The following is a 15,199-nucleotide window of genomic DNA, read 5'->3' on the forward strand; positions in this document are numbered from 1 at the left end:
TTGTGTTACTATACCATTGTCACAGATTTTTAGATCTTATTAACATGTTAATGGTGTCACTGTCATCTTTAGCTCAAATTGTCATTTTCAGCTATTCCCATGACTCTTGCAGAAAATAAATAATCATATTTTTCCAGTTATATTACTGCTTGTATAATTTGGTTCTTCCCATCCCCTTCTTTCAAATGCAGGAAGCCTGGTGGTCTAGGGTTGTATTCCTGGATTTATGTGTCAGAGGTCTCAGGTTCGAGACCAGTTGCGTTTCAGGTTTCTCACGTGTCTCTGACAGGAATCACACTATTAATATGGGGAGTATTACACTGCTACTGAGGTTAAGATCATAGCGGCCTCCGTAGTCTAAGGGTAACGTTCCCACCTCATGACTCAACGTATGCGGGTTCAACCCCGGCGGAGGTCGTGGAATTTTTAAGGGCGGAAAAATTCAGGGAATAAGTCCTCTGGGAGGGACTTTAAGCCATGGGTCCTGTGTCGTAGATTTACGGCACGTAAAAGATCCTCATGTCTCTAGGAGAACTCTGAGCAAAATTAGGCAAAATGTTTCCCGCCCAAGCAGTTTCCAGTGCCTTAGGTAGATGGGGAAAGTTATCGGATACCAATGCCAGTAGAGGGTCGACCTCGCCGGCAGAAAGGGGAGAGTTATCGGGTACCACTGCCAGTAGAGGGCTGACCTCACTGGCAGAAAGGGGAGATAGTGGGCACCAGTATCGGTAGGGTATGGTGACAGTAGAAATTAAAGGGGGACGTACAATAGACTATTAGTCGCGGTGCATGGGGAAACCCACCAACTCTATACTGAATAACTCAATAACTGAGGTTAAGATCATGCTATCATCACATTATTATTGGGAGTATATCTAATTCTGCTAAAGGATTCTTGTGCCTCAGAAGTAAATTCCATCACCCTTTCCAAATCAGTCATGAATTAGCCAGGATACATTTTTGCTGTCGTTTGCATGTAGAGATGTAATTTTGACTCTTTTGTACATCTGCTTCAAGTGTGCTTGGAAGAGCTGAAATGCAATAGTTGCAGTATCAAATTTATGTATGTACAGTAAAACTATATTGTGAAAGTGCTATCTTTGTTAGTATTCTTTGTGACATGATGTTGGTCTCATACTTTGAAGAATTGTACAATGTTATCACTGTGTCACATCTGTAGCAAAATGTCTGGCAATACAGTATTATACTGATAATTCAATTAGTAGATAAATTATAACTTTTCTCACTTGATATACTGTAGAGAAGTTATTAAAAATAATTTTCAGAGCAGAAAGCTGTATGTTCACCATTTAAATATGAATTCACCAGTTGGTTGTGAGTTGATGTTTCCTGATTTAAAGTGTTATTAAAACTTTATTCTGTACCATAAACTGTAGGCCTATAGCAATGATTACAGTTTCCATTTTGTTCTGAATGAAACCAGTATGTATAAAGTATAAGTTTTCGTTTTTTAACATTCTTCTCAGTACTTGTAAAGATTTGACATTCCAATTTTATGAGTTAGATGTGTTTTGTAGCAACATTGTTAGTTCTTAATTGGGATTCCCCATTCACCTACCTTCTTTTTAAATTTGCACTTGTGATGAACAACATTCTTGAGTTTTCTCTTATAACAGTATGATATGTGATCGCCAATTTTAAATGCTGCTTCAGATTCTGTATTCAGGTATAAGTACTAAAACACAAGGTGAATTGTCTTCAAAACCAGAAGAAATAAGATAACCAGAATATGTTAATATCTTATGTATGCTGTATATGCCAGAATCTGTTATAATTCTGTAGACACTGAACAGTCAGTCACCTAGATAAGGTTAGAAGAAATAATGCTGACTAAGTGCATAGCATGTGTTGTGTATGTCACATGACAAATAAATTCACGTAGCTTATGGATTCAACGATTATTTATTGAACTCATTCATCCACACTTACTTCGAGTCAGGAATACAATTACTATCACTTGCAGTATCACAACTACTGCTTCTACTTCAGTACTTCTACTGCCTTCTGCGGCTGTGACAACTGTCCTTGGCCGTGGCTGGATCTTGAGTAACTTGGCGAATGCCTTCAACCCTTTTTATAACCTCAGCCACTGCTATGCAATGAACCCTCTAACAGTTTGTTGTAACTGTGGAGACTCACTGTTAGAATTATAATACTGCATTATTCCGCTGTCTAAGAGTAGGTTGTTGCAACTAGGAAGTGTTATCCTTTGTCTAGCAATGGCTGTTTGGAATAATGCGTTCTTCAGCACGTTACAATATACATGTACACTTGAAATCCTTTTAACCTTGTATAGCTCTGAATGGTTGCTTTAGAGGAAGCCCATTAAATCGCACATACACCAAATGCTCACATTGGTGATGTTTGCACACAGCAGTATTGAGTTGTGGGGGTCTTAATGTAGTTTTGTCATTACTCCGATGACAACCCACTTCTTCGGAACAGTTTGTTGGTCCTGAAAGGACCGTGGTTGCTGAGATGCTTGACTGGTGAGGTAGCGCGGCACGCGCCGGTAGGGAGAGAGGTTAGTTACGGTGAATGGACTGGCTGCAGTGCGGCCGTTGCTGGAGGTTGCTTGGTCGCCGTGCGGCAGGGGAGTTGGAGGTTGCTTGATCGCAGCGTGGCGGCTGCTGGTGAAAGGCTAGTCGTTGAGCGCGGTTGCTGGAGCGGAGAGGCGGTAGCTACGCCAGTTGCCCAGTGTGTCGGGTATGACTACCGGCGAGTCCGTGCTGCCTTGTTGCCCAGTGAGTCGGGTGCGACCGGCAGACAGCCATGGCAGTCGTGCCTGGCGCAGCGAAGCGCCGATGCCTCCGTAGACCGAGCGCTGGCAACGAAGCCTGCTGGCTGATGTTGCTTGTTGTGGCTAGCTCATAGACTGATGATCGACTGACTGACTCGGCGTTGGAGCTGCCCCTTTTTATACACTGCTCGGTGGGCCGAGCGAAACTTGAAATTGAGGAGGAAGAATTGATTGGCTAGCACGCGTAATGTTGTAGATGCGGGCTAGCAGGAGGCGCTGTATAAATGTGAACGTTTGAAGCAATCTGATTGGTTAGCGCGCATGATGGTGAAAATTGATGTGAAGAGCGAGCGTTGCAGAAATGCATGATAATGTGAGATGTTCCCACAGAGTAACCATTTTCAGTAACTCCTCATATGATCTATCTAAGAAGATTTTTGATACTGCGAGGCACAATAAGCCTGCTTCCTATTGTGCTGTTGTGTAAATAGATCCATCATGATGCTTGTCATAAATATTGATTGAGACAATAGAACTTTGTTGTGTCTCAGGTCACTTATAGTTAAGGTTTGATTGCTCCTCCTGCCAGATATTAGTTTGGAACTTGACAAGTTCTATTTTTAGAGCTGTTTATTACATATTATGAAACTGTAGCCAGAGGACTGTATAAAATAAAGTTCCTTGATGGAGTGACCAATGGCAAATGTAATGCAGCTTCAGTGTTATGTTAGTTCTTTATCTCTGTAACCAACATCCAGTATGGAAGAATTGTCACCTGTTGTGCAGATAATGTTCGGTGAACAGAGTAATATGGCAAGTAGACCCATTGCTAGGCAACTACCACAAAATAAGCAACTATACAACAGCCACTGCTAATTGACAGCCCTGCATACAAGCCTGTTTCCATGGCAACAATAGAATACAGCAACACTGGAAGAGAAGTGTTGTATGCAGTTCATGCTGAGATGTTATAAGCACAACCAGTTAGCAGTTGCAGTGAGTTAGAGAACTGCTGCAGTTCAGTTGTGGACATTAGTATGTGTAAAGTGTAGTCACGTGCTGTATCAAAGTGTGCAAGAATTGTAGTCATCAATCTGAAGCCCATCTATAATCACACTCCTTTCATGTGACAGTAAGCTATCAGTGGCAGTTAACCCCCCTGAAGTAAGCAGTTGGTGTAGGTTTCTACCCACATTTCTTTTTGAACTCACAGGCAGCAGGTGAATATGAAGGCCTGTCTAAATATCTTGAATTGACAAGATAGAAGAACCTGGCGTGACGGGAGCTATACAGTGGCATATTCTGAATTAGAGCTTGATGACAGCCACATTTCAACAGAAGACTGCCAGGAGAGATAATGGTGATATGAACTGGCAGAATTCCTAAAGCCCATTGTTTATTGGTGAAATATGTGGACTGAACAAATCAGCTGTGCAACATGTAGTCAAAAATTTGCAACCACTTGACTTTTCGTGTTCTTCAAATGGGTATTTCCTTTCATTCAAGGGGATAAAGCCATTACTTCCATCAAGACCTGTCAGCATGGATCACACCCAGTACATATCCTGTGCAAGACATCTAAGTGAAGAATCTGCAGCTGCAATAAATCCTATAGGACAGTTCAACTAGTGGTTGTCTCTTCATATGACATCCCACATTGGTGACCCCGACGTGATTGGAAGCACACGTGGTGAAGATCATCACTCCCCCCCCCTTGCGAGAAGTGTGCTGGTGGATGTTGCTTGAGTGAAGATTGATCGTACACTGAAGATGCCGGGTCGGAGCTACTCCTTTTATACGATGCTCGATGGTGGAGCGAAAATTTGCTGAGCGCTGATTGGCTAGCGTGCGTAATGATGTAGATGCGGGCTAGCCACAAGCACTGTATAAATGCAAACGTTTGAAGCAATGTGATTGGTTAGCGCGCATGATGGTGAAAAGTGAGCTGAGTAGTGAGCGTTGCAGAAATGCTTGATAATATGTGGGATGTTCCCACAAATCTGTCATTTCCTAGCCCATAACACCAAATGGATCATGATCAAAGAGATAGTATTAGTGATTATTGGTCAGGGGATGAGATTGACTTAAGCAGTAGTGTGTATATCTTGTACTTAGTAGGTGCCTGGTTTGATTCTTGGCCAGGACAATGTCTGTCTTAATATGACATATTATGCACATTACATTAGAGTCTACAAGTTTTGTTTGAAACAGTTTTAGATTGACTTGATATGTATGGAAACATGTTTAAGGACATACATATTTAGACATTTATAAAACTAGTAGCTCGTTTTATGAAGTTTGAACTGAGAAGCTACTGGAAATTTTAGTAAAGGCTTTCAACACCAAATTCAATCAAATCTCTATCTCTGGAACATAGTTTTTACATCTAGGTAGGCAGCTGTACTATTTGAAGTTAATTTGTATTCACATACCTTTATGAAATATATCAGCAATTATTTTTCATACAGAATTCTGAAAAATTCAACGTTTTCAATTTCCAAAATGCATCCAGCAAAGCGCAACATTGTGATATGTTTAAAGGCCATAACAAATAAAAATATTTGGCATTAGGTCCTATTGGCTCAAGTTCTGTTCGTGTAAAATTTTTCCCTTCTCCACAGCATCCAGACTGACACTAGGTCCCACCCAGCTTACTATCTAATGGATACCAGGAGCTCTTTCCCCAAGGCTAAAGTGGCAGGGTTGTGGAGCTGACCACTCACCTCCATCTATTGCCAAGATCAAGGAAGGTGCAGCTATACCTCCACTCCCCCATATGTTTTCATTAGCAGCTTTACCTTGCTCTTGTTTGGGGTTCCGTATCATTATTCACAGTACTGTGAGGCTTAGACTGCCTGTAGCTTTGAAAATAAAGTGAGAAAAAAAAGAAAACGCTGAATTTGTCACAAAACTTATCACATACGACACCAATATTGTTGGTTATGTATTTCAGAATTCTGAACATCTTTCATCATCCTGTGGGTTACATCAATTCACATCAGTGTGAAGTAACTTCACAAAATGTTGTGTGGAATTATAAACAACATTCTGGCATATAATGTGTTACTGTTTGTAAACAGCACTCTCTCATATAATGTGATCCTGTTTGTATATCTACATATTTATTGCATTCTTTTATCTGATGATAAAGTATTAGTTTCAGAATTTGAGTTTCCATTTCATGTGCATCATCTTAAACATCATTATTTTTTAGTTGTGCTTTTCAAATGGAAACAGTATTCCTGCAGTACTTTGTGTGTGTTTATGTCTGTGTTTGTGACCCTCTGTGTGTGTTTATATTTATATTCTGTCCTTATTCTTGTACGTTTATATGTGTTGGTTCATTTCTCTGTATGTTTTGTTGTATCTGTTTTCCTATAACTACATGAGTGTTTCCATCTGTATGTGTATATAGTGTGCTATGTCTGTATATGTTTTTATTTTCTCTTTTGGCCTTTTAAGTCCCCATGAGTTTGGCTTTATTTATCAGTATCTGTTTGTGTGTATGTGTGAATGTTTTAGCCCTGGTAGCCACTGTACTAATTCGGTGGCCTTAAAACAAAATGCCTGCACATTAGAATAATCTTTGTTGAATTGGGGTCTGTTCAACTACTAAACCCCTGTTCAGTGGTAATGTCTGCCAGTTTTATAATTCAAAATCTTTGGTTATGTAACCATTCCTCTCTTTTTCCTTGACTTGTATGTGTAGTTTTTGTTGAGGTAAACAGACACACAGACCACTAAAGTTTGGTATTTGTGACAGATACTAAAAGTAAATTAATATTTTTTAAATTATAGTCATACTGGTAGCATTGGATCCTGGCTTGACACTTTAAAAAGTAGCGTGGAACAAACTAGAAAACAGAAACGGTAGCTTGCGCTACTTATGTCCATCAGAATTAAAAATTGTTGCAAAGTGGAAGTGTGTACTAAATTCTTGCTTTCTGAGAACCTGATAGGAATCAGATTTCAACTGTTTAGTTTGTTTAAAATAGGAAACAGTATGAAAATTAACAATATTATAATTTAGTTCATATCAGATTACCTTCCTTGACTTTGTCTTTAATTGCCTTATAATACAAAGTTTCCCACATGCAGATGTAAAAGGTCAGATTTTACTGTTTCTGGAACAAGATCTGATTAAGGAATATTCTCTATTCTGAATGTAGAGTACCATCTCTCCTGATAGCTGTAGAAATTCAGAAGTAAATATATGTGGCATTTTACGATGCATAATTTTCAATTTCTGTGGAAGTATACACGCACAAACGGAAAACATTTTTTTTTTCTTATTTAAAACCCAAAATATGCGTTTAGTGTGAGCCATGTGGAAATGAGAAGGATATAGTTACATTTCATGCTCTTGGCAAATCAATTTTTGAATGAATTTTATAAAGGCACCTTTAATGTATCTTTTATTTATTTATTTATTTCATATAAATAGTTTATCAGCCAATGTCTTGCTTTAATGCAAATTTGATACTCATTTATTCAGAATTTTAGAATATTCATTTGATGTTGCACCCTGTTTAGTTCTGTAACGTTGTTAACTCAGCCACAGAAACAGAACTTGTCCACTTTGTCTTTTATAACTGTTATTCTCTGCAGAATAAATGCACAGACTGGATAAAAATTTATTGTATTTTCTTCATGTGCTATAGAACCTGTAAATCTGTAAATCTTCCTGTTACAAATTATTTTGAAGATGTTACCATTTAGTGTCCTGAATATAAACTCTGCAGCATTGCATAATAAATTGGGTTGGGATTTTTGTCATACTGTTGTAAAATACAAATGAGTCTTTGTAATATCATCAGTATGTTTCATTTTGCCTGCCCTTAACTCCTGTATGCGTGTTTCAGTTTTTTAACTTGTGTTGCTGCACTGTACTGGATTGCTTGGTTTAGGCTAGATCCTGTTCCCCTCCCAGCCAGGGCCAGCACATCACTGGACCAGATAGATGAAAGCACACCAGATGAAGTGGAGCCCTTGGGCAGGTGAGAGCCCATCCATCATAGGTTTTGTGCTGTTGGAATGCGAATTCAGCTCACTACTTACATGTTGCAAGAGCATTTGAGTCTCTTCTACTTAATGTAATAAGAATTTCACAATGCATTATTCCTTTAATATTGAAAAATCAGAAATTTGTATGTTTCTGGAAGTGGTGGTTTTATGAACAGTAAGTTTATATGGAGATGGCAAGAAATGAAGAAAAATTTAATATTATTTATTTTGCCTAGTCTTATTCATTAGCTTGTTGTGCAGTCATAAGATAAATTATCACTAAATCTTTGATAATGTAGACAGACCTGCAGTTTAATGCAGTAAAGAATTCAAATACATGTTAACACAGTATGACTAATGATAAATAATGTGCCAGTTTGCATAATTGTGTGTCCAGTGTAAAAGAGCTTTGTAAATAATTTAATACATAATAGCAGGTAACACACTACAATTTTAGTCTCATAAATAATGAATTAATTTTTATAAGATTACATTTATTACATATAGAGTACCATCTAAATTATAATACAAGTGATTTTATTGGTCACATTAAAGTCACTGCACCAGTTTATAAAAGTGACAGTTATATTTTTTAATGTTTTATTTATTTGATTCCCACCTACGATTTTATGTTCAGATTTTCCCAGCACATGACGTATAATAATGATATTTTATTATATAACAAACTCTTACATCACCACTGTATTTTATTTTGCTACAATACTTTGTTGTACAGAACTATTAGGCTTATTTTGGACTCTATCCATCATGTGGTATATATTGTCTTCTATATACCAGACGATGGATAGCGTCTAAAATAAGCCTGATAGTTCTGTACAGCATACACCATTGTCAGAATCCTTTCAAGTCTGATTACTTTGTTGCTTTATCGATACTGTATACTTTTCCTAACCTAAACTTTAATTCCTTTGATTTAAGTTCTGCTTAGACTAAATGGAGAGACATAACTAAATCTTAACCCTGTTTTGAATTAATTAATTTATTTGTGTTTTGAGTGTGGTGTGTGTATTTCTTGGTAAGATTTGTTTCTCTCCCATAAAATATCGCTTCTGCTGTGNGTATACTTTTCCTAACCTAAACTTTAATTCCTTTGATTTAAGTTCTGCTTAGACTAAATGGAGAGACATAACTAAATCTTAACCCTGTTTTGAATTAATTAATTAATTTGTGTTTTGACTGTGGTGTGTGTGTATTGCTTGGTAAGATTTGTTTCCCTCCCATAAAATATCGCTTCTGCTGTGGTTTTGTTGTGTATCAGAACAGGACTAATTTCTTTAAGTAGATGGTGATTTTCATGACAATAACAGAATTAATTAATTAATTTGTGTTTTGACTGTGGTGTGTGTATTGCTTGGTAAGATTTGTTTCTCTCCCATAAAATATCGCTTCTGCTGTGGTTTTGTTGTGTATCAGAACAGGACTAATTTCTTTAAGTAGATGGTGATTTTCATGACAGTAACAGAATTATTTATATTGTCTGAGCTTCATTACAAATGCAGTTCTATGGTTTCATTGTGTGCTGAAATAAGTTCTGTGGTGCTAGTGTGTGAAATTTGTAATTATGTTCCAGCTTCATTGTCAGCATCCACATCTTTGTTGCCATTGTCTGCTAACAGTCTTGTAGAAACTAAATGTCAAGGATCAAGATAACTAATATTGGGTTTGGAAATATATCATTTGGTTCACATTCATTCCAGAACCTAGTTAACTTTTGACATACATAGTCCAAAACCTTGTAACTGTTTGAGGTTCACTTACTTTAATGCATGGCACTCCACAAGGTCCAGTTTATTTTGTCATTCTAACATAGGATTATAATGTGCCGTTTCTGAATGCAAGACTGAATTTAATAGAGGAGTCCCTTTGAGGTTCATTTATTTTGGTTTTTGACATGCCATTAGTTGCCTTCTGAGTTATTCTCTTTTAATTATAAATTATTGCTCTCAGTTCAACAAGAGAGTGGTACATTTCCCAAAGTCAGACTTGAGTCCTGCCAATGACTTGAAAGGGTAAAATGTGATTTTTATGTAATTTCCCATCTTTTAGAAACAGCTGGTTTTGAAATTATTCACTATAACTTCACAGATATTAAAGATAAAGAGTTTGTACCTGGATGTGGACTGGAGACAACTTATGCCTTACAGATCCACGTTCTGTATTTTTATTCCCCTGTAACGAAATGCCATTTTCAAAATTGGCTACAGCTGCTTAAGTATACCGACTCTGCTAAACATCATGTTAGTTGTTAAAAGTGATTACACGGTCAAAAGTGCTGGAAGCAGTTTGCATGGTATTTTACTGTACTACAGTTAGTTTGAATTTGGCAGTTGCTCTAATGCCATGGGAAACTGGGATAATGCAGTTGGTGTAACGACTGGCTACAGGCTGGACAACCAAGGGGTCAGAGTTCAAGTCCCAGTGGGAGCAAAAATTTTCACTTTTTGATGTCATCCAGACTGCTCTGGGATTCACTCAACCTCCTATCCATTGGGTACCAGGGGCTTTTTCCCACGGAGGTAAAGCAGCCAGGATGTGAAGCTGACCACTCGCCTCCAACTGGTGCCAAGGTCAAAAAAATCATTGGCGTATACATTGACTCCCCCACACATCTTCATGGCTTAGTGCTTAATTAGTTGAGCACAGGGATAAGTTCACTTTACCTACCTTACTTCTAATGCCATGGATAGCCGTGTTAAATAATAAATAGACTTCCATTTGAAAAAAAAACTCATCTTCAGAGTTGTAATACATGAAACAGCATACATGAGAGTTCTTTAAGATTTGTGTCTCCATTTTTGGGCAATGACACTGTGGTATGCTAGTTTGCCAGTGTTTTGGAGGGACTTTACTATGAAGATGGAGACAGATACTTTTTCTGAAATATGAACACACCAGCCCACCACTAAACGGTATCATCAGCAAAAAAGGATAATGGTTATCAGTTTTGGGTCAAACCAGATAGAATTATGTACAAGTGCTTTTACATTCATAAAAGAGTCCTGTATGACAGCATTCCACCCTGGTTGCATGGAAATGGTGCATGTGGTGCTGGGTTGTTGTGGGTAGTGTTGGTGTGTAGTTTGGCTCTGTCTCCCCTGCAGACTCCAGGTGTGGGCGGAGGAGATGCTGACTATACCTGAGATCCGTGTTCTGGCCCCTAGTATGGAGCGTGGCCTTGATTTGTCTGATATTGGCAGGTAACCTGTCATTCCTTGTGTGTGGATGCATGGATAATGTTGTGTATACCAGAATAATGTTAAAAAGAAATTAAGCTCAGGGTTTGGAAGCTGAATTCACAGATATACTGCACACTTCATTAACAGAGATTCGGTGGAAGCATTCTTCAAATGGTGAAGTGAATGGTTAGTCAGTTGCTCCCAAACTATAGTTTATGTGCAATTGTGGCATCTTAATATATTTCATGGTGTTAACATGATAGAAATGTATAACATCAGAATTTTTATGTGCCAATGTTATTTTATCTTTACAAATCCTGAAATTCATGTAAATGACATTTAAAATTCCAGTTCTTGTCTCACAGAAATCACACTGTCTCCCCATTGTAAAGATCAACTGTTTAATTATAAGAGTTTCTTTATATCATCTCAAACTTTATTTGTATAATGATGTAATTATTTCCAAAACATGTTTTGGTGGCATAACCATCATCAAGGGGAGGTTATGCAAAAATGATACAAAAGTGCACTAGAATATTAAGTTTGTGCAAAAGTCATTCTTTGCGTATTCAAAGTCAGATCCATGTTGTAATTTTACAAACATATATTATTAAACTAGCTGTACCCGGCCACACGTTGCTGTGGCTCACTCTAACGAAATATTTCAATTCAAACGCAGATCAATCGACACAGCTCAATCCCACCGCCAATTGCACTGAAAAATAAGGAAATCAGTTAAGAAAACGAAATGAAAAACAATGAAAAATAAACTATACTCACGAAATGAACGCTATGGTAAACAACACAGCCCAATTCCAGCGCAGTGTCACACGAAATAATTAAATCAAAATGAAAATAAATCGAAACTGTTCATATTTGGCGGTAGCTATCCCAAGACTGACTCCTTCAGTGGTTACTTCCAGACTCTCTTTTGTATCCCTTGGCATCTGCCCCGAGACTGACTGCTTCTTGTCCAAGCTGGACTATTTATACCTCAGTGGATGCTATACAATGAGCCTTCTGTTGTCTATCACTGGGGAAACGCTGCCAGAGTCGAATCCAAAACTCTAACTCAGGATCTCTGCTGTTATTTCACTCGGAATCTCTTGTGATACTTGTGACCTCGTGATACTCAAGACACTCGTGATACTGAACAGTCGCCAGAGCTACACTCTCTTATACATATAGCCAGCGTTCAGACGGGATAGGGAACACCTTATTGAAGAGTTAGTTTCATCTGTTGCTTAGGAAATGCTAGCACAGAACACCTTGTAGAAGTGTTTGGTTTCATCCGTTGTTACACAACAGAACCTCTTATCCTCTCATCTCTGGGGAAATGCGTTTGTTGTTTCGGCAATTCCTATGCAACGGCCCACTGTTATTGCGTTTCCATTCAAGTATACTTTCCGGTTTCATCCGTTGTTACGCAACGGAACCTCATATCCTTTAATCTCTGGGGAAACGCGTTTGTTGTTTCAGCAATTCCTATGCAACTGTTATTGCGTTTCCATGGAAGTATACTTTCCGGATTCACACGTGGCCGGGTACAGCTAGTAGGTATATAAAAACACGCACACATTCGAATGCAACCTTGTGTCAAAATTTCGAAGCAATCGGTGAAGAACTTTCGGAGATTTTTGAGGGGTAACAAACGAACATTTACATTTTTATTTATATAGATTATTAAATATAATTTCCTTTCAGTTCATAAAAATTTAAAAACTAACTATTACATCAGTAAGATTATGTCATGATATATGCACATCAGCTGGGTTTGTAGTTGTTTTATTGTTATGAATTGTCATGTAGGTAAGATGACCTCCTATCATGTTATTTCTTGTATGAGAAAAGATGTAAGTTAAAATCTTTATTTTTGATGCTAACAAGGTTCCGTACCACATCAGATGTTGGCGTATGCCAATGATGTGAATCTACTGGGTGATAATGTAGATACCATAAAGAAAAACACACAAACTTTTAATTGATGCAAGTAAAGAGGTTGGTCTAGAAGTAAACACAGAGAAAACTAAGTATATGTTGCTATCTCGTCTCTTCGGTAGTATGTCCAGCTTACCCCAGAAACAGGATATTCATATGGTCCCCTAGGAGATTGGCAGTTATTTATAATAAAGAAAGTGCAGCTACATGAACACTTGAAAGATTCCATATTGTAATGTGGATGGCTGGAAAGTTTCTAGACAACAACCTACAGTTGAGATGAATATTTATAGCTTGTTTGTTAGGCAACATTCAATGCGCCAGTGGATGGATGAGATATCATGTGACATGTTTTCTGTGTGGTCTGTGTCAACAACAATAGAATTGGTTCCTATACAGTCCATGCTGCAGCTACATAACAAGAGCTGTGAGCTGTAAGTTGAGAGAGAATTATAACTAGAAGTAGAGTGACAGAGTTACTAGGAACAGCTATGAGAACAGTTATACTAATTATGAGTTACGAGAGCGGTAATAGCGGTGGAAGCACGCGAACAGAGGAAATTGGAACCAGGAATACAGAAGAACACAGGAGGTCATCCTGTGAAGGTTTAAAGTTTTATTCGAACATTTTATTTTTGTGTAGTAGTTGGAGTGATTTGAAGCGCTATTTCATGTGTTTTAATTGCGTTACCAGGAGAGGACTGGTGTGTGTGTGTAACAGTGAATTACAAAGTTTAATTCAGTGATAGCACTGTAGTAAATGTGATTAAGAGAGACTGTAACCGAAGTGCTAATAAATCCAATCATCCTAACCAAAAAAGTGTCATTCTCATCATGCGTACCGCCCCACACATGACAGTATATACAAACCTAATTACACAGTCATGCGAGGGGGTACCCAAAAGAGACGGAACTTATTTTTTTTTAAACTTATTTATTCAAATTTTAAGCACAAACCTTCAATCCCCTTCAAAGTACTCTCCACTTACACTAATACACTTGTCTAGTCTTTTATTCCATTTTTCAAAACATTGTCTAAATTCATCTTTTGAGATGCTTGACAGTGCCTCCGTCGTTTTTTCCTTCACCTCAGCAACATCAGCAAAACGCTTTCCTTTCATGTGTCTTTTATTCGAGGAAACAAAAAAAAGTCGCACGGGGCAAGGTTGGGTGAGTATGGAGGGTGAGGAATGGGGGTCATACCATTTTTGGTCAAGAATTGTCGTACAGACAGGGCTGTGTGAGCAGGGGCATTGTCATGATGGAAAACCCACAAATCTGGCTGCTTCCACCACAAACTGTTGCGCAATCTTTTCAAAACTTCCAAGTAGAAAGCCTGGTTAACTGTCTGACCCTGCGGAACAAACTCTGAATGGACGACTCCTCCCACATTGAAAAAACAAATGAGCATTGTTTTCGTGTTTGATTTCACCTGACGAGCTTTCTTGGGGCGAGGCGAACTTGAAGTCTTCCACTGCCTTGATTGTTGCTTTGATTCAGGATCGTAAGCATAGCACCAGGTTTCGTCACCGGTAATAATTTTTGAAAAAAAGTTTTGATCATTTCGGGACTCTTCTTTCAAAGCACAGCATGCTTCCACGCGACCTTGTTTTTGTTCAGCAGTCAGCAGTCGTGGCACGAATTTCGCAGCCACCCTTTTCATTCCCAAATCTTCTGTCAAAATTCGCTGAACTGAGCTCCAAGTCACTCCCGACAGCTCCACAATTTCTTCAATGGTCCGTCGTCGATCTTCCTTGATGATTTCACGAATTTTTTCAACATTTTCATGTGTTCGGGCCGTGGAAGGACGACCAGAACGAGGTTTGTCATCAATTGACATTTCACCATTTTTGAAACGGGAAAACCACTCAAACACTTGAGTTTTCCCCATAGCATCATCCTTGTACGCCGTTTTTAACATTTCAAGAGTTTCTGTTCCACTTCTCCCGAGCAAAAAGCAGAATTTCACCGCCACATGCTGTTCACGAAAATCAGCCATTACAAAAACGACGATCACACAAAACAGTTGTCACTATAAACTCTGCCGAAACTAGTCCTTACCTTCTGAAGCAACGGTAGTTGGCTTATCGACTCAGGAATGTTAGCTCTATGCGCTCACAGTGGCAAAACGAGGTACTGCAAAAGCTCTGCCCACAAAAAAATTAGTTCGGTTTCTTTTGGGTACCCCATCGTATGAACAGTGAACTTATGGACATACATAATCCAGTCAATGACAATTATAAATTCCTCAGACAACAACTCTTGCATCACCTAGCCTGATCATACCCTCATTCCCATG

At 38.4% G+C, this 15,199-nt stretch overlaps 1 protein-coding gene across 7 annotated transcripts in view; it reads left to right on the forward strand.

Annotated features, from left to right (window-relative positions):
* The window catches only part of LOC111864158 (piezo-type mechanosensitive ion channel component), a 288,244-nt gene that overhangs the window by 205,496 nt on the left and 67,549 nt on the right, over positions 1 to 15,199 (forward strand). For 3 of the 7 annotated variants that reach the window (XM_023851212.2, XM_023851213.2, XM_023851214.2), the window contains 2 exons: positions 7,669 to 7,758; positions 10,888 to 10,983. The exons of 1 other annotated variant lie outside the window; for it this stretch is intronic. In XM_023851212.2, the coding sequence (XP_023706980.1) occupies positions 7,669 to 7,758; positions 10,888 to 10,983 (186 nt within the window). The remainder of the gene's footprint in view (positions 1 to 7,668; positions 7,759 to 10,887; positions 10,984 to 15,199) is intronic. 3 more of the 7 variants (XM_023851215.2, XM_033751338.1, XM_033751339.1) reach the window with 1 other exon arrangement.

Source organism: Cryptotermes secundus, unplaced genomic scaffold (assembly GCF_002891405.2).
Source record: "Cryptotermes secundus unplaced genomic scaffold, Csec_1.0 scaffold1647, whole genome shotgun sequence".
Taxonomy (NCBI): Eukaryota; Metazoa; Arthropoda; class Insecta; order Blattodea; family Kalotermitidae; genus Cryptotermes; species Cryptotermes secundus.